The sequence below is a fragment of the Fusarium tjaetaba genome (genome assembly GCF_013396195.1).
Source record: "Fusarium tjaetaba strain NRRL 66243 chromosome Unknown NRRL66243_c0000281, whole genome shotgun sequence".
NCBI lineage: Eukaryota > Fungi > Ascomycota > Sordariomycetes > Hypocreales > Nectriaceae > Fusarium > Fusarium tjaetaba.
In genome coordinates this window covers 289,632-312,310 of record NW_023501477.1, presented here as the reverse complement: position 1 = coordinate 312,310, position 22,679 = coordinate 289,632, and the positions used below count along the sequence as shown (strand labels likewise).

Genomic DNA, 22,679 nt, shown 5'->3' with positions numbered 1-22,679 from the left:
ACTGGCCGAACAATGCCGCCTTAGCATACGTTATTCTCACGAACATGTAGAGTGCCAGTTGCAAGCTTTGAAGAACACTCGGCTTCAAATTTGGGTCTATGAAGCTCAATGTTACAATCTGTAGGTATTTATATCTATCTTAGTCCTCAGCATCTAAGCTTGCCTTTCATCCAGAAAACAACAACTTCATTCTAACCTACACCACCATATTCAACACAGCAAATACTATTCTACTATCAAACATCGATCATGACTTGGCCATCAGCTGAAGAAAACACTCGCCTGCGAGCGCGTCAGCTCCGCCGCTTTCATGAAAAGCATATTAGTTCGAAAGGTCCCCTGAAGAACGCAGACAAGATCACCGAAACTGACATGGACCTCGCCACGACTCTCGCTCCAGACTTTAATCTTAAGTTCTGTGATAAGGATGAGGAAGAGTATCCTAAGCAGTGGGAAACGAATCCCCGATCCCTCGGTTTCATCCTTAGCAACTTCCGTGTCAAGGCCAAGGAGATTACAGCCGCCATTAACAGGGAGATTGATGCTGCCATCACCGGGGACGGGGACGGAACATTTATTCCACCAGTTTTCCCTGCGGGTTATGGTGATAGAGAGCAAATTCGTTCTCTTGAGGTGCTTGCCAAGCGGCTCCATGCCCTATTCCGGAAAGAAAAGGAGAAGGCTAAGGAATACTTGGCTAGCACTGAGAAGGCTGAGGCTCAACTTCAAAGGCTTCTAGAGGGACTGGAAGACGAAGATGATGAAGAAGATGGATACAGTGAAGATGAAGATGAAGACGATGACTATGACGAGGAAGAGGAAAACAGGAAGAGGAAGAGGAGAAAGATTGATGGGGCGGACAAAGGAGTGCGAGAGACCATCCACTGTAGTCAACCGGGCACTCGTACTAGAAAGTGATTCGACTTTGCACTGACACTGAATTCTACAGCTTCCCTCTTGTAGAACGTGTTTTCTAGCAATACCGATGGTCGGGCAACATGTCGGGTCTTCAGGAATGTCACACATTATAGAGAAATGACAGAACAGGCTACGATATTGAAATACAAGCATTGTCGCAAGCACTTATTACAGTATAAAGTAGATATGATAAATAAATCATGAAATCGATCATAATAAGTATTAGTGATATACATTGAACTAACTATGTTGAGCCATCTTTCTCAAACCACAACTAGATGCTCAAGGTACCTTGCAGAGGCAGATCTCGACTACTTCGTCCGACATAAATAGCATAGTTGCCCTGCTGAAGTTGCCACTCCTGCGCATTAACATCCCAGACACTCAAGTCGCGGCGAGTAAGCTCAAATGTCACAGCAGCCGTCTCTCCAGCCTTGATAGATGGCTTCGTAAAGCCACGCAGCTGTCTCACAGGACCACCTGGAACACCAACGTACAGCTGTGCAACCTCTTTGCCATCCACAGACCCAGTGTTGCTGACGCTTGCTGTCACAGTAGCAACGACATCCCACAAGTCTGAACGGCCTCCCTCGGTAAGAGCACCAGCTGGGTATTCCTGAGTCTGGGCCTGGGACTTTGAGATCTGGAGATTAGCGTACTCAAAGGTTGTGTAGCTCAAGCCGAAACCAAACTCGAAGCGAGGAGTGATGTTCTTGGCATCGAAATGTCGGTAGTCAATGAAAACACCCTCGGAGAAGTCGGACTGGGGAAAGTGTTGGTACTGGTTGGGGGCAAGAGTCAAGTCTGGCTTCAACAGGTGACCATAATCCGTCTCGTTGCAAGCAACAGTGTATGGGAGACGACCTGATGGGTTCTCATCGCCATAGAGCAAAGAGACAAGAGCATCTCCACTGTCCTGACCTGGAAGATGAGCGTAGATAATAGCGGTGACGTTGGGGTGACTAAAGAAGCCATCCACAAGTCGTGTTCCAGCATTGTGAAGAACAACAATAGTGTTGGCGCACTTGTCAGCGACGTTGTTGATGAGCTCATCAGTATAGGCATCATAAGTAGCAGGTCTATCCCAGCCTTCGCTGGCCCATGCGTTACCAGCAACGATGCAAGCTTCGGAGGTAGGGTTCACATAAGGATCCCAGCTCTCAAAGTCCCAGAAAAGCGCAGTATCCTCCTTCTTCGCCCGAGAAACGAATGCATCGAATGGTGAGCTGAAAAGAGTCCAAGCGCTAGCACCCGAGCCTCCACCCGAGATGATGGTTCCGTTAGGTGCAATAGCGGAGTAAGTGAGACTCAAGTTTCCGAGAAAGCCGAGGTTCAGCTCAGTGATGTTGGCGGATTGGGCACCAATAGACCAAGCGGAGAACATGCCTTGGGCGGGGTCTGGGATGTTCTTGTCAGGTGCTTTGTGAGAGTATCCGAACAAAGAAACGAGTTTCATGTTGGGCTTGAATGGCAGTGCATTGTTGGTGTTCTTGACAAGAACATGGCCTTCGACTGCGCCATCCCAGATAGTAGGCTTAGAGCTTGCGTTGCGGGCGTCGACTACTGGGTGAGGCTCCCAAAGCTTGGCAGCAAGTCCGTGGCCGGGGGCTTCAGTGTCTTGGTCCTGATTCAACTGATACCAGGTTGCAAGAAGTCTGCACGGTTGTCAGCGAAAGGATAATTGAGAGACGAGTCTAAACTCGAGCGTACCGTGTAACCATATTGTCAACCTGTGACTCGGGAATAGTTCCGTTGTTCACACCAAGGGTAAGGTTGGCACCCCACAATATCGAGCTAGGCATCACAACATCCAACCCAGCCAACGCGGAAGCCATACCAGATTGCTGTGCGCCCCAGTCCGAGACGACAAAACCCTGAAATCCCAATTCGCCCTTGAGAAGGCCATTGAGAAGCTTCGAGTTCTGGCAGGCGTGTGAGTTGTTTGCTCTGTTGTAGCTGCACATCACACTGGCAAGTCCGGCGTGGACTGCATCAGCAAAAGGCCAGTTCGGGCGTTAGCAAGGTTCATCTACAAAAGCCAAGATACAATGTGCTTACCAGAGATATAGTTCATGGAGGGTCTTGTCATCCAGATTTGATGAGATTGCATCTGCCCCAGTGATAGACGCCGCAAGTCTATGGGTCTCCTGCTCTTGAGCAAGGAAATGCTTTCCGCATGCAACGACTCCGGCGTCTTGGATACCAGCGACAGCCTCATGACCCAACTTACCCGCCAGGTAGGGATCATTGGAAAAGCCCTCCCAGTTGCGCCCACCTTCAACTACGCGGCCCAAAGGTCCAAATACTGGACCGAGAAGGATGTTGACGCCCTTGGCCTTGGCCTCAGCACCCATGTAGTAACTCCGGCTGTAGGTCAACTCCGGATTCCAGCTTGCGCCGACGTGAATTCCTGAGGGAAACGAGCTCACATAATCTGTGTTGCGAACACCGTTGCCAGCGTCTGCTAAACACAGTCCTGGAAAGCCTACACGGGGAATGCCAGGGATGAAGCCAGAGCAGCCGGTAGTTGTTTGACCTCCTGTAGTCAAGTTGACTTTCTCTTCAAGAGTCAACTGGGACACCAAGTTCTTGGCTTTGGATACGGCGGCGGCCCATGAGCCGGTGTCTACCTGTTCCGCTAGTCAAGAGATCAGTTCGGCTCTTGGAGCTGTAGCGAGAGTATGCTCACGTGTAGGATAAACCGGTGGCGATTGACCGTAGAAGTAGGTATCATCGGTGATGACATTTTCCGGTTGGCTCTGAGCTAGCAGACCCTGGCTCATCAAAGTCAGGGCCACTAAACAAGATATGGAAGAAGGAAACATTGTGACTCGATTGCTTGTCTCGATGCCTGGACATATTTCACTTACGTTCAGGATCTGCGCTCTTTATATACTCATTTTCAACCTCACGACATGCAAAACCAAGACGACTCGCCCATCAATCCCCCGCTCATCGGCAAGACGCATCGGCTCCTCTGTCCACTCATCCCGAGACCATCGGGGAACTGAGCAGACAAACATGGTGATTCTGAATAATGGATCACAGTCTCTAGCCTTTACGCAATGCTTTCAAATGGGCAGGAAACTCGGCAATAGCGTTACTCTTAGAGAAAACGGTCGAGGATATTCGGGCCTTTTAACGAGGTCACTGGGACTGTGGGGTGCACGTCGTCGCCTGACATTGGCCTCCCCGACTTTTGGGTGACAAGGGAGCAGGCCATCTCCCCAGTTTTCTCCACCTCCGCCTTTCTGGTTTTGGGTTAAGCTTGGCTGCGTTTACCCCAGAATTATGCGCGAGCCGGTAATGTGACCTTGATTGAGTTAGTGATTGAGTTTTTGATCGCTCAACGTCTCCGACCTTTACCCGGCATGTAGCATCGTTTCTCTTGACCTGTTAATCCCCGACGGGATATCCGTCGTCTTGCGGCATCGGCCTTGAAAATTTGCTCTCTCTATCTTCTTGTTATTCTTCTTGTGGCCCCGAGAAGCTGCCGAGGGGGCTTAATACCTGCAGCTTCCGCTAGCACCATTCAACATCACGAGAGGATCAAGGACTGCAATGCTGGATCAGACGAGAACATATGCAAAAAGGTAGCAGGCCATCCACCAAAAAACATACAACAGCGNNCACCGACCCAACTACTAATCCGCCCCTTACCAGCTTATCTATGGGAGAGCGGACGGGATCCCGAGTTCTCTGATAGGTATGGTCGTATGTGATTGTGTGAGCCTCTGCTCTGGATCATAAAGTTACCCAGGATAGCAAGAAACTGGATTACAGTAACCTCCAGCTCTCAAGGCCCAGGCATACCCAGATGGGCCAGTTCTCTCCAGCTTGGTTAACTCACTGGCTTGCTATTAGAACCAATTCTATGAACTACCAATAAACGAAGCTGTTCATTTCAGCAAGAGAAGCACACATAAATTGATAAAGACAAGGGCTTGGTTTCCGGATATGGGTCCCAGAGTCACAGTTCATAACAGTGGTTACTCCCATAAGCTATCAGACTCGCAGTATAATGCCATCCATAACGACAACTGCCTAATGCTAGGCTCTTATTGAGTATCTTATTCGCCCGCAGAACGCTTCATCATTCGACGAAACCCAAACCGCCTTGGTTACACATCATCGCCCTTTCTTGAGCCTCGGTCTGTTTTCCACTTTGACCAGCTTCAGGATGGCTATTCTTCACCCTTTCGTCCAACTACTACAAGCGACTGGGTGCCATCAAGGTGAATCGTCGTCTCCTCATCATCAAGATGGGGACTTTCGAGTTTGGCAAATTTCTTCCGGCCTTTCTTATACTCTTAGCTTGGGTAAAACTCAAGCTTGATGCTCTTCCTCCATACCGTCAATCATCAGGTTGACCGGACTCTGGATGGGCTCCCTTGCCGAGGATGAGGAATGGTGCGGGTTTTAAGGCCGCTGTGCTTGGTTATCTGATCCGTTAGCTATGCTTCAGGCAAGAGAAGAGAGCGACTTACGATATGGTGCTTCTATGCAATCGCAAGAATGCAGAAAATACACGATCTTTTCTATTCATCTTACTCGGGGTAAACAGATGCTCTTGAGAACAAATTATCCCATGAGCCCATTACCCATCGTTCATATTCGTCCTTTTCCTCTTCTAGCGACCTTTGTTCCATCGCCCTCAAGGCATCAATGTCATGTCTCATTCTCTTGGATTCGGGTTCAAAGCTTGGTGTCGAACCGTAATACTCTTGCCGTATATCATTTTGGAGACCATGGAGTAGTAATCGCTCGTGCTCCGTCACATTCAGGTCATGAAGAATGTCTGCAGGGTCTTGATCATGCTCGCCGGCCGAATCGCTGCAGTCGACTGAGCAGGGAGCCAATTTTGAATGCTCTGCTTCTGGACTTGGTGAATACTGGTGAACGAATTTATGACATGAGTCACGATGGCTTGTTCGAGGTCGTTTTCTCTTTCGTTCGTGGGCCCGTTGCGGCGGGCGGGGTGTTGGATGTGTCGCTTCAATATCTGTGGCTCTGAGATACAGGAGTGCAGGTACTAAGACGGTGTGCGGCCCTTCTCTGAGGAAAGCGACATCTGAGATATTCCAGTATGGAGTATGAACAACGGCCACTGTTATTGGTGAAGCTGCCATTTTGGAGATACAATGAGGGGTTGGCTGGATGGGAAACTGTACGGCTTGGTACCCGAAGACCGATGCTTCAGCCGAGATATAAGACCGGTTATGTCTTTGGCTGTTCTCTGGGTAGTTCAAGATGTAATGATACAAATGTTTTGACGCAGTTTCATTGGAAATTAGGTTTCGGTCCGAGGTGACATTCACCGATGCACCTAGTTGTACCTCGGCGGCTCGGGTCAGCCTGGCTAGTCAGTGCTCTCCACCCGAGGCAGATGGCGATATCATGCTATGTCACGGCGCAATTGTCCACAACGCACTGCCTACAGGAGATACAATAAAACTTGACTCTGATATGAGGTAATAGGAGACATTGGCTGTAGTTGTTTAGTTTCCACCTGTTGACAATGTCATTTTCCGGACCGCCATTAGAACCCCGTAGGTCATCCTTCTGAAAGCCACTAAGAGTGACGCTAACTTTTTGTTGCCCAGTGAGTGGGAACCCCTCCATATGGCAATGGATCTTCGAAGGCGATGAGCTCATGTTAGGCCAATCTACTTCAGCGGATCCAGCACTATCACAAACTCGCGGATTCCATGATAGCGCCACAGGCGAATTCCTCTCATTTCATGACCTCAAGTCCATTGCAATCGTCGTCTCGACAATTCTTCACCAAGAATATGATGTCAGACCAGGGCAGAAGATCGCCATCATTGGACAGAACTCTATCTGGTATCCTGTTGCGATGCTAGCTGCGAGTCGGCTGGGTGCTGTAGTGACACTATTACCGCCTGGATCAATGAAGGATGATCTGGTCTATCTCCTTGGAACGTCAAAGGCGGCGCTGGTGTTTACTGACGAGGGTGCCGTTTGTGAAGTCACGGCCGCTTGCAAAACGATCGGAATACAAGCAAAGAATGTGTTAAGACTAGATGGATCTGTGGGTGAGGCAAACAGCCTCCAGAATCTCCGGCAGCGAGGAGAATCACTCTACCCTTCGTCATACACCGAATCGTGGGGACCGAAATACAATGAGGCTTCGCCATGTGCATTTCTTTCTTGGAGCTCTGGCACAACCGGAAAGCCTAAAGCTGTAAGGCGAATGGAACTCTTCAGATGAGGCGATGCTGATCTTGGTGGTTATCAGGTCCAGATATCTCACGCCAACGTCATCAGTCAACTCCGTCAGGTCAGCGCACTCACTCCGCCCAACCAAAGGCGGACAGTACTGGGCGTTCTGCCCTTTTATCACAGTCAGTTAAGCGACCTCTTTCGATGACCTTTACTGACAGACCTAGTCACCGGTCTGGTCCATTTACTTCATCTGCCTTTTGTTCTCGAGCAGCAAATGGTTATCATGGCCAAGTTCGATATGAAGCAGATGATGGAGACCATCGTGAGATTCAAGTGCGATGAGCTGTGGCTTGTGCCTCGTAAGTCAACCATGTTATCCGTCAAAGGGATTCTAGAACTAACTTTCAAAGCTCTGTTGATCCGCTTGTTGAACGACAAAGCGGCCCAGGGATACGACTTATCATTTGTCAAACAATTTAACACAGGCGCAGCCCCATTAGCTGATCAAGTGATCGCACAACTTGCGAGAAAGTTCCCGAATATTGCTGTAAGACAAGCCTGGGGTATGACAGAGACGACTTCCTGTTTGACGGTGACTCCGCCGGATTTGAGCACCTGGAATAATGCCTCAAAGGTCGGCAAGTTGGTTCCAGGTACCCAAATACGCGCTGTAGATCCTGATACAAGAGAGGATGTACCAGCTGGGAGTGTTGGAGAGGTAAGAAACCCACCGTCATGAAAGGTGTTGGTGCTGACTGTTTGTCTGGTAGATATGGGCGAAGGGCCCCCAAGTTACGATGGGTTACCTGGATCGTCCTGAAGAAACTGCAGAATCATATCTAGAAGATGGCTACTTCAAGACCGGTGACCTTGGTTCCATCGACGACGAAGGATTCATCACGATCCATGATCGGATCAAAGAGATGATTAAGGTAAGTCTCACCTTCTTCCATACAAGGGCCCATGAACTGACCCTCATGAACTAGGTACGAGGACATGCAGTGGCTCCAGCTGAGCTCGAGGACCTGCTTCATGGGCATCCCAAAGTCAAAGACGCTGCCGTAATTGGCATCCCTGATGATTACTCTGGCGAGACGCCTAGAGCCTTTGTGGTGCTTGCAAGTGGAGTCCAAGGTGGACCGGGGGTCGTGAGAGAGTTACAAGAGTTTGTTGTGGCGAGGAAGGCGAAGCACAAGCGGTTGAGTGGTGGTGTTGAGGTCATGGATCAGATTCCAAAGAGTCCTTCTGGCAAGATTCTCCGTCGTGTGTTGAAGGCGTCATGGAAAGAAAAGACGGAGTCGCAGAGAGCGAAGCTGTAGATTATATACTCAATATGGAGTCGCGGCCTTTTCTCGCATGGTTAACTCTAGTATATCCATATATTTGGAGTCTCACTCTCCGTTGTATCACCACCGAAGTTACTTAAACCCCTGATGGTCTGATTTCATTATATAGCTTGGGTACAAGAGTCGGGTAATCGAGAGTTGAATCTCAGTCCTACGTTGATAGCGGGTGCTTCTTAGGTAATTTAGTAGATAGAATGTATCTGGCATCGGCTACGGTCTCTATGCTGGCGGAATATTAGGCTCTCCCTGGCCCTCATAGTACTGAATCCTCTGTTGCAAAATCTCAGTCATGACAGCTGGATGGGTACACACCCAGAGCTTCCCCTCTGCAATCTGTTCCACAATGATACGACTCGCTTCTTCAATTCCCATTCCCTTCTCCCGCGCCATCTCAGCCATTAGCTTTCGATGTCTCTCCCAAGCGGGATCAACCGTTGACGTATTTCTCTGAGCACGGTCGAAGATACCAGTATTCAGCAGACCTGGAATGACAGAGCTGACATGTATGGGCGTCTTTTGAGACCTCAATTCTACATGTAGTGACTCGGTGAAGGCTTGCACGGCGTGCTTCGTGATGGCATATGCTGATTGGCCTGGGATAGTGGTAAACGCCCCGACGCTCGAAACATTAGCGATCCAGCATTCCTTCCCGGATGCCATTATGTGGGGTAGAAAGGCCCGAACACCATGAATAGGGCCGTGGATGTTGACATTCAGTGTAGTCTCCCACCGGGCGGAAGATAGTTCCCATAGTGAGCCCAAGGTCTCGATCGCGGCGTTGTTGATGAGCAGCGTAACATCTCCATATTGAGTGTGAACGTATGTAGCTAGTGCATCCAGCTCATCAGGTCGCGATAGGTCGACACTTCTTGCTTCTGCTTTCCCATTGGCGGCCCTAATGTCAGAAGCCACTTCTTCGGCGCGTTCGAGGTCGATGTCGGCGATGATGACGGCCATTCCGAATGAGGCAATATGCCGAGCCAGACTGGAACCCAAACCACCTCCGGCTCCTGTTATCACAGCAACGCCGCTGCTGAATGTTTTCTCGGGGGTTTGGGATGTCATGGTAGTAGATGAATGTGCGAGATAAATGTTGATGGCCATTGGAAGGACAAGAGGTGGGGAGATCTTGGACAGTTATACTTCGGAATCTGGCAGTTATGACATGGCAAGCTGACTCGAACGATTCAAGCCTGCACCAGGTCACCCACGACGCAAGTTGTCATGAATAAAGGGCCCCAAAGTCATTAGCACACAAGATCGCGTTAGATAGATATCATCACGATGCGTTCATAGGTAGCAATGCGGGACAATCACGGGCAATGACATCTTCAACTTGGCACGGGTTCCATTGCATTCCGCCGAATCTAACAGTGGGCACTACTTAACAACGTCGATCTACTTCAGCGTCTATGCTACAAACGCATTCCTTTCCAATGCGGCAAAGGGACCCCATGAGCTCGACCCAAATCATCTCTTTAATTCCGACACCATATCATCAAGGTCTGCTTGTGTGAGCCAAAGTTAAGTTCTGATGTAAGTGATATACTTACAATATGTCAAATCTTCACCCTTCGCCTCGCGCTGAGATATTCCGTTTCCCATAAACGAAAACGGATTCGACTATTTTCATTAGCCATAATCGCCTTAGAGATCATCTTACTCACATTGATGTACTTGATGTCGAAGTCTTCCCATCGTGGGTTAGCAATCATCTCCATGAAATGAATACTTGATCCGGGCCAGACTGCAACGACTCGGCCTGACTTTCGGTCTTTGTCTACAGAAATCATAAATCGGTTAAGATTTTCGGGTAGCGGGACAAAAAGGAACATACACCAGCTCTGGCAAGATCCTGTCCAAACGAGATCTTTGTGGACTTCTTGGACATAGTCATTGAACGCATCTTGGATGGGTTGCTTCACGTCCAGGGAGCGAATCTGGTCTGTTTGGATCTTTGTGATCGCTTGAACGATGTACTTGGCGCTATTCAAGGAAATGTCAGCATGTGATCTTACGGGAGAAAATGGGAACATACCTAGACTCAATACAGGGGATGAGAGAGCCGTTGGCGATAGGACAGTTAGGTCCTAGCAACGCTGATAATCGTCAGTATGTCTCCCTAAATTCCCCGTTCATTGTAACTTACTGAAGTAATTGGGCAAGCCTGCAATCGCCATTCCTAGGTATGCCTCTGGGCCTCTAGCTTTCCACATCGTACGAAGACTCACGCCATTCTTGCCGACGATGTTGAATCTGGAAGAGAAGGAGGTGTTGAACCCAGTTGCACAAATAAGCGTGTCAACTTCATGGATCTCACCATCATCTGTCTCAATCCCCTTCTCATTAATCCTACGAATGCCTGTTCTGATGACATTCACGTTGGGCTCCTGGATTGCTTGGAGATACGGTAAGCTGGGAGTAAGTCGTCGGCATCCGAGCTCCCAGCTATTACACAGTTATTGGCGATGCTTGGCGAGGGAATAATGGAGTGACATACCTTGGAATGAGCTTTTCTCTCAACTCTGGTGAGGCAATCGCTGAGCTCATCATCTTTTCTGCCCACTACATCTCGGTTAGCTAGTATCTCTCAGGTGTGCGAATGTCAGCATACCTGTCTCCCTTTCTCTTGTGCTTCCGAGTTCTTAATGCTAGCGGCAAAGTTTTCATTCATCTGTTGCTCAATTTGCTTTCTGAAAGCCTTGTAATACTCCGGGTCGTTGTTAAATCGTTCGATATCCGCTTCAGTATCTAGCAAAAGTCAATATCCGAGATTTGACAAGATCATAGTTCCATACATGGCGCGTTAAAGTTGGAGGACTCTATGCCGAACCCAACCGTCGGTAGAATGTATGTGGGTGATCGCACATAAACGCCGATTTTGTCGCATAGTGGCTGTATGCTTGGGACTACCTGTATGCTGCTCGCTCCAGATCCGATAATGCCGACAGACGCGCCTTTGAGGTCGATTTCGGGGTCCTAATCATTTTAGTCAAAGCCTTTAGACTAAGGAATATTCCATCTTACCCAAGCGGCTGTATGTATGAGTTTTCCTTTAAAGCTGTGTAAGCCTTCAATGTCGGGCCACTTCCAATCATTCAAGATGCCGCCTGCATTGATGAACACATGAGCATGATGGTCTTCAACAAGAGCATCACTCTCAGGCGAACTGTCGCGCGCCACTTGAACCCGCCAAAGTCCTGTATTGTCGTCCCACTCGGCGCCGATTACGCGGGAGTTGAAGGTGATTTTGTTGTACAGATCGTGTTTCTTGGCCACTGAGATGAAGTACTCGCCGATTTCCTCGGCAGGTGAAAAGCTATGATCGTTAGAGATAAGATCAATCCATGTTCAATCCGTGATTACTCACTGTCGCGACCAATCCGTCTTGTAGTCCAACGAATACTGATAGGCGTGGCTTGCAACGTCGCACGCTGCGCCTGGGTACCTCGTCTCGAGCCATGTTCCTCCAACATCCGCATTCTTCTCGAAGCATAGAATCTCAACGTGAGAGAGTTTCTTTAGCTCAATCAACGCTGCGATTCCTGAAGGGCCTGCACCCACGACGATGACTTTCAATGGTCTCTGTGATCTGTCGTGAAGTGGATGTTGACCATATCCTTGTGTGCTTCGAACTCTTGGCGATTGAGTGCCATTGCTCTCATTGTTGCTTTGCGAGATAGTCATGATGGTGGGACAGTTCAAGATCGGAGACGAGCTAGTTCAACGAACGTGCGTTGGACAAATTAATACTTTCTCAGCTAGAACAGGCCTTTTTCATTATCTTCAAATCATGACCCAGAGCGTACTCGGTGTCATCTGACCCGGACTGACGGTACATAGCCGAAGGTAGGATCACTGAGGGGACGCCATGCAGGGAATAATGACACTGGGATGCGGGGGAATCTGTCGAGTCATTGAGTCGAGTCAGCTTAAGTCGTCGGTTATAACACACCACTAAGACCATTTGAGGTTAGGCTTCAAATGTAAGAGAACAGCGTGGGGTACCATATAGCAATTGACTTGGATGAGACGTACGTGGTCAAATTATTCCCAGTCCGTGGTATAATTCGATCTGATACTTATTCCTATTGAACATTCGCCGCTCATTCTCGTTAGATATTCACAGCTCATTAGGAGACGAGTCGGGGTCTAGAAGGAAGTGTGTAAAAGTCCTGGCTGGGCCTGGTGAGGGCAGTCGAGATCTGTGATACTGATAAAACTTCACGGTATCAAAACGAGATCGTTGTGGACATCAAACTTGACACTGAAGTTTTCTTCTCCGTCGCCTGTTACTTTTGCTACGAAGCGGCATTATACGCGATCCAGCGAGACAGAACTTAGGTCAACAGCTTAGGTAGAAATCAGTCTACATAGAATTATGGATGCATTCAAAATCAGAAACATAGCCAATACGGAAACATTTCCCTTTAGAAATTCTGGCCAATTTTTACCCTGCATTACTTGTATACCTCAAACATCAACGTTACAGGCATGATTATGATAAGTGCTGGGTGATGTTGAGATTCCCCAACCTGCACTGTAGGCTGTAGGCTACAGGGCTAGCTCGCCTGAAAGCTGGGGGATCTGCGGGGTCCAGATCGATTCCGGGGCTTACAAGGACCCCGTTAGCCTAACTAATTCGGGGAACATGCTCTGAAGCGCAAAGAGGGGGAAAGGGTCTGATGGCAAATAATCTTTCTCTCGTTTTCATCACCTCCATTGCCTTTAATTGACTGTCTGACATAGTAACTGCTGTCGGCGACACCAACAAAAGACTTTGTACTCTTTATTCTACTACCCTTTCAGTGCAATCGATGCCGTCGCTTGGCGCAAACGACGCCCTCAATATGACCACCGACGCCGAATCGCGACGCGCAAAGAAGCGCCAAACAGACAGGAATGCGCAACGACAGCATCGGAAGCGTCAGAAGCAGTACATCGAAGGACTCGAGGCTCAGATATCTCTTCTTAAATCAGCCGGTAAGACTGAAGCCTCGCAGCTTGCAGCCCAGAACCTGCAATTACAAGATGAGGTTCATCTCCATACTCGCCACAATTGAAGTGAAGTGGCTAATTGAGTCGGCAGCTCCAACAAATGCGTGGTCTCTGGGACGAGATGGAGAACATACTGCAACGCCAACGCGACCTCAGGTCAAGCTCGATACTCAATGCGCCATTGGTCTGTTCTGATGGTAGTCCAACGCCCAGCTACGATAGCAATAATGAGAGGGACGCTTCGGCACAGGCATTTGCTGTGAGGTCTTCAAGCTTCAACGACACCACCCAAGTGCGCCCTGCAGTGCAACCGGTACCTGCTGTCGTGGATGGCCACTTGCAATCCACCAGACTTTCTGATCTGGATGGACTTATGCTTCATAACACATCGTCGAGCCACAATCTAACAGACGATCTGATCCGCTGCGACACCTTGGATCTTCATGATGGCTCCCACCTACTAAGCGCAGACAGTAATGAGATGGATGCGATTCTGGGAGACGACTTTCAGCTAGCCAGTATGGATCATTTAGATGAAAGCGACAGGGCCACGACCGAACTCACTCACTCGCAATCCCTGACTGTCAGGAATAAAGACACAGACCACTTCTCTGCAATGGATTCATCGCAGTTGCAGACACCTCGAGCGCATGAGTCCGAAACTGCCATGACCATGAGATGGATAACCAGCCCAAGCCATCTTCTCCGTGAAGATGACGACATCGATCACTTCCCAGAAGTCGAGGACAGCTCATCGCATCAGCACGAAAAGCAACGTACCCCAGATCCTCTTGACGGCTTCACAGAGTTATTCGATGCATGCATGAAGCACAACCTACCTGCCTTCCGCTCAAACATGCCCATGCTAATGTTTTCATCCGCTGCAAAAGACGTACTGTTACATGAGATGATACAGCGTGCTAGCCAGAACCCAGAGTCCATCGGTCCCCCAGTTCTGATTGACTTTCTCGTTGATAATAAACAGAATTCGCTGTCGACTGACCTGAAGGTGTATCTGGAGCCCGTGCGGAAAACACGGCGGACATCAGAGTATCTTGCAACATACTGGGTTCTGTATCTATTATTGAGGGTATGCTTCCCACTCGCTTATGCCTAACTGTCGTTAACATGCCGCAGTGGCAAATTGTTCGTAGTGAAGATGCCTACCATAGCTTACCGCCTTGGCTTCGACCTACACCCTTGCAGCTCGTCGTACATCACCCAATGGCAGCTGATCTCATAGCATGGTAAGCATGGCTCTGTCCAAGCTGACTCCTCACTGACAGTTGGCAGGCCCGCGATAAGAGAGGGACTCGTCCAGATGTCCATGTCAGATCCAGATCGCGTGTATGATGTTTCTACAGATATTGGGAAATACCTCACCGTCGAAATCTCAACGTCCGAGTCTGATTTAGTACATGACCCGCAGCAACTCGTCTCCAAGATTTTGGATCTGAACAATTGGAAGCTGGATAAGGAATTCTTTAATCGTTACCCGCAATGGAAGGGTAACACAACCTGATACCAATATTTTAACTTCGAATCATACAAGTATCTATAACTATTCTGAGAAGAGAGGCTTTGCTATATGCTCTGGATCCAAGTACCATGCCAAATCTCCGCCATTCACTTCTGGCAGCGTGAAGCCATTGCCCATAAACTCGAACCTATTCCGGCTTCTGTACTGGATGTTGTAATGCTCGTATCGGGGATTCTCAAGCATTAACCGCCAGTGAACGAGTGATCCTGGATACTGCGCCGTTATCTTGCCATTCGGTCGACCTTGATTGTACCATGAGCGACAACCAGCCGCCCAGACACTGTAACTTGAGCATTAGCGGACCGAAGTGATTTGGCACTTTTGAAGGGATACTTACGTTCGTTTCAACCACTCGTGGACATGTTCATTGTACTCGTCGACAACCTCAGGCTTGACATCCAAGGTGAGAATGTTCTCTGTTTGGATCTTCCTGATGACCTTACAAATGTAGTTCTGCGCTGCTTCCAGAACCGTGATAAACGATCCATGACCCGCAGGACAATTTGGTCCCAACGAGCCCACTAAACACCAATTAGTACTGAGAATCAGGCTCATGCTGGAATAACTCACACATGAAGTTAGGGAAGCCACTCGCAGCAAGTGCAAGGTACGCAGCTGGATCATCCTTCCAGGCATCAGCAAGCGACACCTCATCACGGCCGATGACGGGAAAATGTGGCTTGAAGCTGACGTTGAAGCCCGTCGCACAAATGATGACGTCTGCTTGATACTCTGTTCCATCGGCAACACGGAGACCGTTTTCGGTAAAGGACTCGATTTCGCCTTCGGCTAGTTCAACGTTGTCTTCGTGAAAAGACTCAAGAAAACCTTCAGCTGGGCCGAGGCGACGACAACCCATGGGAAAGGTCGGGATCAGGCGCCGGGTCAATTTCTCGTCGTTCTTGAGGATCTTGGCCATTCTTTTAGCCACAAACTGCAGATACATGTCAGAGTCTTGTCTTTTGAGGAGCGGTGTACTTACCTGGCGAGCAATCTTCTGGTTCGGGTGATCGGCGATGTTATTCCGGAAACTCGTGTTGATCTTTGTCTCCATTTCTTTGCGATGCTCCAAATACGCCTTTGGGTCTTCTGCAAACTTCTTCTTTTGCTCTTTGGTATCTAAAGCATATTAGACAAACCTGCAAACGAGATTTGCTCAACTCACAGATAAAGTTTCGTCCCTCCGAGTCCGTGTAGCCTTCCATGGGCAAACCGGGTCCAATCCACTGCGGCGTTCGGTAGAACGAGATAACTTTCTTTGCTGTCGATTTGATGGCTGGCACGATTTGGATGGCAGAGGCACCAGATCCGATGACGATCACAGTCTTGCCCTGTAGATCAAGATTGGTATCGTAGTCCGCTGAATGGGTGATGTGTCCACGGAATGCTTCGCGGTTAGGAATATCAGGCCACTTCCAGGTATTCAAGATGCCAATATTTGCGATCAAGAAGTCGACTCGGTCCTCGAAGGTTCTCTCTTGGCCATTAGCAGTCTCTGTCACGGTCAGAATCCACTGTCCATTGGGCTCATCCCAAGTCGCTTTGTCGACGCGATGAGATAGTTTGATGTAGTTGTCCACATAGCCCTTCTCTCTGGCAAATGACTCGTAATACGATTGGATCTCAGCCGCGGGAGAGTAGTACTTGGACCAATCTGCTTTGGGATGGAATGGGTATTGATAGGCGGGTGAAGGAACGTCGCAGCGGCAACCGGGGTACTTGTTGGCGTACCAGACACCGCCGGGCTTAGGGTACCCTGAGAAGTTTGGAGATTAGCTCACAGTGGCTCAAATTAGACATTTCTTGGGTAGAATGTTTTACTTACTCTCGTAAACTACCAGATCAATGTCATCTCCAAATTCCTTCTCCTTCTTATAGCACATCATGATTCCAGACGCTCCAGCTCCTATACATCCAACACGAAGCTTTCTTAGAGCGCACAGGATATGCTCAGATACTTGGTAAGGACCGTCATTGTCGCGAGTAATGGGTGTACCACCGACCCGATTGTCGAAAGTTGTTGCGTAGCTGTTTCCGTTTGAGACTGTCATCTTGATGGTTAAGTGAGTCGACAAGGATGAGTATGAAGATACGAATTAGCCTCAGATTGCGAAGAAACGGTTAAGAAATAAACCACAGGGTCTTGGCAAGCAAACACTCCAACGCTTGACAAATCCAGATCTTCGGTTACTGACCCCGCGTTGACAACCGCCAATGTTGACTCCATCCCCCAGACTAAGCTAGCCCCCATGACTCTGAAGCTAGCACGGTTAGCACCCTCAACCCCGCAAAGCTGACTCTCGACTCGAGTCAACATCTCCACGCGGGGAATTGTTCCCTATCGTGGCCTGTGCAGCAAACCGAGGACCGCTTCCCCATGGGGTCGATGCTGGTAGCTCTTCGATCTTTGGTAACCAACCAGGTCCATTGACCACTAGCACTGCGCTGCTACACTGTCTAGAACACACAGTTTCATTATTGTGGCGTTTCGTGTCCAACTACAAAACCCCTTGTCAATAACGACAATCTTCAATCCCCTCGATCCTTACAGAAACTTGTTTTCTTTACAGGAATCAAGACCTCTCTTCGACTCCTACCTCTCTTCATCGGATAATTTGTCATGGATACTAAGAAGGAGGCTACAGCAATGACTACTGCTGAACACCTTGAGATGCAGCAGGCGGAAGACCATGCTGAAGCCGCTGCCAACCAAATCGCCTACGAAAAGACCCTTAGCTTCGCCCAGAGCGTTCGAGTTTTCTGGCGAAGTACTCTCTGGATCTTATACGTCCAGCTTGTTGTTTTCGGCTATGGTATAGATGGTATCATCGCGGGCAATCTACTCGCGATCCCCAAATTTCGGTCAGTACTCTTACATCGTCTCATCCGCATGTTTATACTGATTTGCACCTAGCGAAGACTATGGTACTACACTCACCCAAGGCGGCACGACCAGTTACATCATCCCTGCCACTTGGCAGAGTCTCTACGGCGGCGTGTCTCAACTGGCAGCTGTTCTTGGAGCTGCCGTTACTGGATGGCTGGCTGATAAGATCGGTCGACGATACACCAACATGATCTTCTGTGCTATTTCTATCGTTGGAGTTGGTCTTCAGTACCACTCAACCCGCGATGCCTCTCTTCCAATGTTGACAGTTGGAAAAGCCATCAATGGTCTGTCCATCGGCGCATGGCTCATCATTGGGCCCCTGTACGCTTCAGAGGTTGCACCGCTCAAGCTTCGAGGTTGGCTCACAGCCATGACCAACTTTATCCAGTTTTGTGGTACTCTTCTCTTCACTGGTATCATGTACAAGCTTGGTCCCCGAAACGATCGCGATTCCTATATAATCCCCTTTGTGTGTCAATGGATCATCCCGGCCATCGTTCTTCCTACCATCTGGCTCTGCCCCGAATCACCTGTCTGGCTGGTTCGTGCTGGGCGCCGAGACGCTGCGGTCAAATCCCTCGATCGTCTCCACGGCGACTCAAAGGACATTGACAAGAAGGCCATCCTTGCTGTTATCGAGCAGACTATCCAGCATGAGCAGGAATACCGCTCTGAGACGTCTTCTGTCTCCTACGCATCGTGCTTCCAGAAGCGTGATAGACAACGCACACTTATCAGCATGTTTATCTACGGATGCCAGTACCTCAGCGGTATCATCTTTGTTCTCGGCTACCAATCTTATTACTATCAGCTAGCTGGCTTTGGTGCCCAGATGTCCTTCTTGCTGAGCATGTTGAACAACTGCAGCATGTTTGTGGCCAACATCCTTTCTTGGCCACTGTTGACTGTCGTTGGTCGCCGGCCTCTTATTGTATGGGGACAGTTCATCTGTGCAATCACGTTGTTCATTGTTGGTGGAGCTTCTTTGCCTGGTAGTCGGTCTACGAACCTCGTCACCATTGCCTTCATGTTCGTTTGGGCAAGTCAATAATTCCCCACCTCAATAACATATCTGTTCTAACGTGTCTCGACAGGGCTTCGTTTACCAGATCACCTTGGGTACAGTTGCATGGACCGTCGTGGCAGAGATCCCAACCTGGCGTCTCCGCTCACGAACCCAAGGTCTTTCCAACATCGTCCTCTGTATCGTTCAATGGCTGATTGGTTTCGTGTTCCCGTACATGTTCAACCCAGATGCCGGTAATCTCGGTGGCAAGGTTGGCTTCATCTTTGGTGCTACTACTCTCATTGGATTCGCTGGCTGCTGGATCTGGCTTCCTGAGACCAAGAACCGAACTACTGCAGAGCTCGATGATCTCTACGCTGCCAATGTCAAGCCACGACATTTCCACAAGACTCATCTGGGCGAGGCGGCAGGTTCTGATGATAAGACAGCCTAAGTTGGATATGATACTGGTTGAGATGTGTTCTGGTATCTACCTACCTTGAGTGCTTCCCATGCCGGTGCTCTGTAATTAGTTTGATTTCAACAATGAGTCATTTATTTTGAGTACTGCTCTTGCTACAAACCGTCCCCCGCAGCATGCCTGTAAAACTCTGAGTTATCCGTTGCAATAACAGCTTCAGAGGCTTCCCACAATACCAAGTGCGAAAAAATGCGTGTTGGCAGACATGAGCTCTCTATACTTTGTAGTTTCTTCGGGCTACAAGCCAACAAGTTCGTTGATCTAAGAAAAACCACATAACGATTCTTTTAGCTTCCTACTGATGGCAACTCAAGCTTTTCACGCGCAGTAGATCAATCGTAAAGGCCAATACTTGTTTCTTTTCGAGAATTTATCAGATCCTTTCGAATGCAGCCGATCCCAATACATATACAAACAAAGACATAGAACCACCCTCCCCTCTCAGACTCTACATTTGTCAACAATCCAGTCAGCCTGTAAGTGGATGCCGGAATACGCGTGATCTTCCTCTTGTCCTCCCCGCACCGCTGGTAACCCAGGCTGCGTACCCCCAAAGTCAACCAGACTCCAGACATGCCCTTTCTTAGGCTCGACGTGAATCTCCAGGTTATTGTACCCGCTCTACTATGATAATCAGTTTTAGAGTCATCAAAGTGTCGGGGGGTAGACTTAACTTGCGGACGTTCTGAGCCAGGTTTCGTATATCAGCTATAAAAAGCTCTAGTCCGCCGGATACCAAGAGTGTGTCCTTGGGCAAAATCTCTGACCAACCATCTAAGCAATCGATGGGGTTTGCATACTCGTCCAAGGGCTTCCCATCTAGATATGCCTTCCTCCAACGGTCAAGAGCGCCCTTGTCAAGGCAATCCTGGCTTGCATTCTGCCGATATGATTCCCCATTGTTTCGCAGATTGACCCACGGACTATTCAGGCAAGTTGCCATGACACGTCCAGTTTCTCCTTGGGTCTGCATAATTGGTGGAATGCTTGGATGGGGCTTGACCAAGTGTCGAAGAAGTCCAAGACAGAGATTACCACCAGCCGAGTCACCAGCCAGAACGATGGGAATATTCCGACTGGCAATGTGTCTATATGCTGAGACGACTTGTCTCAGAGCACCTGGGTAGGGATACTCTGGGGCAAGGTCATACTCGGCGACGAACATGTCAGCTTTGAAGCCCCTGGCTTGGAGTTCAACGCTGAACTGCAGCAGATACGGCATCACAGATCCTGGCGAGCCGCTGACGAAGCCGCCCCCGTACACATAGAAGATGATGTGTGTCGGGTTGGGATATTTGACTAGGTAATGCCCCCTATAGTCGTCTCCCACGATCTGTTCTCGTCAGACTATGAATGCGATCAAATCGTTACAGAAATGGTTACCGTCTCGGTCGTGGCTTTCTCCTCGAGGAGAGTCGGGCATTTCTGCAGTAGAGCATTCGCATCACATTGGCCAGAACTGATAGCTCTGAATTGGTGTATCGAGAGGGTCGATGACAGCCTAGACATAATTTCAGCCCCGGAACGTACACAAGGTTACCAATTCTCACCATCGGATCGTAGCATTGGCGAGCATATGCCGAAGTGTCGGTTCTTGCTTCCCAAGGATCCGTGATATAAGGGCTCGTAGTCTGGTCCTAGGAATCACATAGTCTGAAAAGACCTCCATGTCAGTAGCCTTTTCCCTTGATCCGATATGCTCCATTTTGGCTTACATTTTAATAGGATCAAATTCGCGGTCAATCTCGTATCTTCGAACATTGTGTTGAAGTCTGGCATGTTGTCGCAAATGCTTTACTCACAACGCTCTTCGCACACCAAGAAGTGATTATCGTTAGGTCGTCTGTTCCCCGGATTATCGTGCATCAATAAGTGGCGTATCTATCATGGCCTCTCAACTGATCCTTGGACACATGGGTTCCACTAAGTTAGGCGATTCAGTCCACTGACTCGCTTACTGACTCAAGCCCACCGAGGTCCCCTAAACCCGAGATTTAGCGGCCCATTGACTCAACAGCGCGCTATCGGGCACTAAACCATCGGCCCCAAAGTGCGGGGAAATCTTGATTATAGAACGAGTCTGGTGAGCATGGTTATCACCTACCATTCAATTTATTTCCGACCTCTACCAACAAGAACTTACACTTGACCATGCCCCAAACGAAATTGACATCTCTTCAAGGCCGCGTTGCCATCGTGACTGTAGGTTTTTCGCGTCTGACTGTACATGTGATGGCACTGACGATGCTCTTTACAGGGCGCAGGAGGCGGCCTCGGCAGGGAGTATGCTCTTCTTCTCGCATCATACGGCGCAAAGGTAGTCGTCAATGACTACGGTGGCTCTCTAAGTGGCGAGAGGGGCACTATATCTCGTGCTCAGACTGTCGTTGACGAGATCAAAGCCAAGGGTGGAGAGGCCATCGCAGATGGCCATGATATCTCTGTCCAGAGCGAGGTTCAAGAGCTTGTGCAAGATACGCTAGCGGCGTATGGAACTATCCACATTCTTGTCAACAATGCAGGCACTGCTGGCGAAGCTAGCTCGCACGACAACGTGAACGTCCAATCCTTCCGCCGGACGTGGGAGATTGCAGCACTGGGCACTGTTATGCTCATTGGTGCAGTGTATCCTACTATGGAGAAGCAAGGGTACGGGAGAATAGTCAATACCTCGTCTGACAGTCTCATCGGTATGGGAGCAGGTGGTGATGGTGGTTATGTGTCAAGCAAAGGCGCCACCTTTGGTTTGACCCGCGATCTCGGGCGCATGAGTCCCAAGCACGGCATCAAGATCAACGGCGTTCTCCCCTCAGCGGCGTCACGCATGTCGGACTTGTCGCCTGTCATCAAGAGGATTACGAGGGAATATTTCCATACTCATCTCGTGGCGGATTTTGTGGTAGCGCTTTGCAGTGCGGAGTGTCCCGTGTCTGGAGAGCTGTTCAGTGTCGGTGGTGGCAGAGCCGCGAGAACTACGTTGGCTACGGTCCCCGGGCATTCTCGCGCTACGGGCCCGGAAGATTATTTGGCGCATTTTGAGAAGGTTATCGGTAATACGGATGAGCTGTTCGTTCCGAAGGATACGCTGGATTTGGTGTCTTATGCGATAAAGCAAGCAACGGGAACCGATGTAGGAGTGATAACCTTGGATTAGAAATAGTTCTATATAGATAAAGATATATGTGACCTGGTATGCGTTTTTACGCTGTAGCTAAGCCTTGTGATCCTTTATCATGCGCCGTTGAAAAACTCACATTGCGAAAATGTGAGTGACGACATGTTCCTCAGAGGATGAGAAATAAGATAAACTGCTA

At 49.1% G+C, this 22,679-nt stretch overlaps 11 protein-coding genes across 11 annotated transcripts; 5 read left to right on the top strand and 6 right to left on the bottom strand.

The window, feature by feature from the left end:
• Positions 1–249: 249 nt before the first annotated feature.
• FTJAE_11501 (uncharacterized protein) lies at positions 250–918 on the top strand (the record flags this gene model as incomplete). The annotated part of the gene is made up of 1 exon (XM_037344451.1): positions 250–918. The coding sequence occupies one exon, from the start codon at positions 250–252 to the stop codon at positions 916–918; it is 669 nt and encodes a 222-aa protein (XP_037201571.1).
• Positions 919–1,192: 274 nt separating this feature from the next.
• On the bottom strand, positions 1,193–3,743 carry FTJAE_11500 (beta-glucosidase; the record flags this gene model as incomplete). Its single annotated transcript, XM_037344450.1, has 4 exons — positions 1,193–2,573; positions 2,629–2,874; positions 2,977–3,556; positions 3,608–3,743. 4 exons carry the CDS (start codon positions 3,741–3,743, stop codon positions 1,193–1,195), a joined length of 2,343 nt encoding a protein of 780 aa, XP_037201570.1.
• A 1,722-nt stretch (positions 3,744–5,465) lies between these two features.
• On the bottom strand, positions 5,466–6,047 carry FTJAE_11499 (uncharacterized protein; the record flags this gene model as incomplete). The annotated part of the gene is made up of 1 exon (XM_037344447.1): positions 5,466–6,047. The coding sequence occupies one exon, from the start codon at positions 6,045–6,047 to the stop codon at positions 5,466–5,468; it is 582 nt and encodes a 193-aa protein (XP_037201569.1).
• Positions 6,048–6,436: 389 nt separating this feature from the next.
• FTJAE_11498 (phenylacetyl ligase) lies at positions 6,437–8,423 on the top strand (the record flags this gene model as incomplete). Its single annotated transcript, XM_037344446.1, has 7 exons — positions 6,437–6,467; positions 6,522–7,123; positions 7,178–7,283; positions 7,329–7,463; positions 7,515–7,822; positions 7,875–8,036; positions 8,091–8,423. The coding sequence occupies 7 exons, from the start codon at positions 6,437–6,439 to the stop codon at positions 8,421–8,423; spliced, it is 1,677 nt and encodes a 558-aa protein (XP_037201568.1).
• Positions 8,424–8,669: 246 nt separating this feature from the next.
• FTJAE_11497 (20beta-hydroxysteroid dehydrogenase) lies at positions 8,670–9,515 on the bottom strand (the record flags this gene model as incomplete). Its single annotated transcript, XM_037344445.1, has 1 exon — positions 8,670–9,515. One exon carries the CDS (start codon positions 9,513–9,515, stop codon positions 8,670–8,672), a length of 846 nt encoding a protein of 281 aa, XP_037201567.1.
• A 405-nt stretch (positions 9,516–9,920) lies between these two features.
• Positions 9,921–12,137, bottom strand: FTJAE_11496 (sterigmatocystin biosynthesis monooxygenase stcW; the record flags this gene model as incomplete). Its single annotated transcript, XM_037344444.1, has 11 exons — positions 9,921–9,955; positions 10,004–10,073; positions 10,118–10,230; positions 10,288–10,436; positions 10,489–10,549; positions 10,600–10,898; positions 10,951–11,015; positions 11,065–11,201; positions 11,249–11,429; positions 11,478–11,769; positions 11,821–12,137. The coding sequence occupies 11 exons, from the start codon at positions 12,135–12,137 to the stop codon at positions 9,921–9,923; spliced, it is 1,719 nt and encodes a 572-aa protein (XP_037201566.1).
• Positions 12,138–13,300: 1,163 nt separating this feature from the next.
• FTJAE_11495 (bZIP transcription) lies at positions 13,301–14,970 on the top strand (the record flags this gene model as incomplete). Its single annotated transcript, XM_037344443.1, has 4 exons — positions 13,301–13,486; positions 13,540–14,538; positions 14,586–14,695; positions 14,742–14,970. 4 exons carry the CDS (start codon positions 13,301–13,303, stop codon positions 14,968–14,970), a joined length of 1,524 nt encoding a protein of 507 aa, XP_037201565.1.
• A 39-nt stretch (positions 14,971–15,009) lies between these two features.
• On the bottom strand, positions 15,010–17,039 carry FTJAE_11494 (steroid monooxygenase; the record flags this gene model as incomplete). The annotated part of the gene is made up of 6 exons (XM_037344442.1): positions 15,010–15,268; positions 15,326–15,509; positions 15,559–15,922; positions 15,971–16,107; positions 16,154–16,744; positions 16,814–17,039. The coding sequence occupies 6 exons, from the start codon at positions 17,037–17,039 to the stop codon at positions 15,010–15,012; spliced, it is 1,761 nt and encodes a 586-aa protein (XP_037201564.1).
• Positions 17,040–17,635: 596 nt separating this feature from the next.
• FTJAE_11493 (maltose permease) lies at positions 17,636–19,338 on the top strand (the record flags this gene model as incomplete). Its single annotated transcript, XM_037344441.1, has 3 exons — positions 17,636–17,850; positions 17,903–18,911; positions 18,973–19,338. The coding sequence occupies 3 exons, from the start codon at positions 17,636–17,638 to the stop codon at positions 19,336–19,338; spliced, it is 1,590 nt and encodes a 529-aa protein (XP_037201563.1).
• Positions 19,339–19,972: 634 nt separating this feature from the next.
• FTJAE_11492 (esterase) lies at positions 19,973–21,070 on the bottom strand (the record flags this gene model as incomplete). Its single annotated transcript, XM_037344440.1, has 3 exons — positions 19,973–20,698; positions 20,749–20,866; positions 20,916–21,070. 3 exons carry the CDS (start codon positions 21,068–21,070, stop codon positions 19,973–19,975), a joined length of 999 nt encoding a protein of 332 aa, XP_037201562.1.
• Positions 21,071–21,516: 446 nt separating this feature from the next.
• On the top strand, positions 21,517–22,519 carry FTJAE_11491 (fox-2 multifunctional beta-oxidation; the record flags this gene model as incomplete). Its single annotated transcript, XM_037344439.1, has 2 exons — positions 21,517–21,567; positions 21,623–22,519. The coding sequence occupies 2 exons, from the start codon at positions 21,517–21,519 to the stop codon at positions 22,517–22,519; spliced, it is 948 nt and encodes a 315-aa protein (XP_037201561.1).
• Positions 22,520–22,679: the final 160 nt, after the last annotated feature.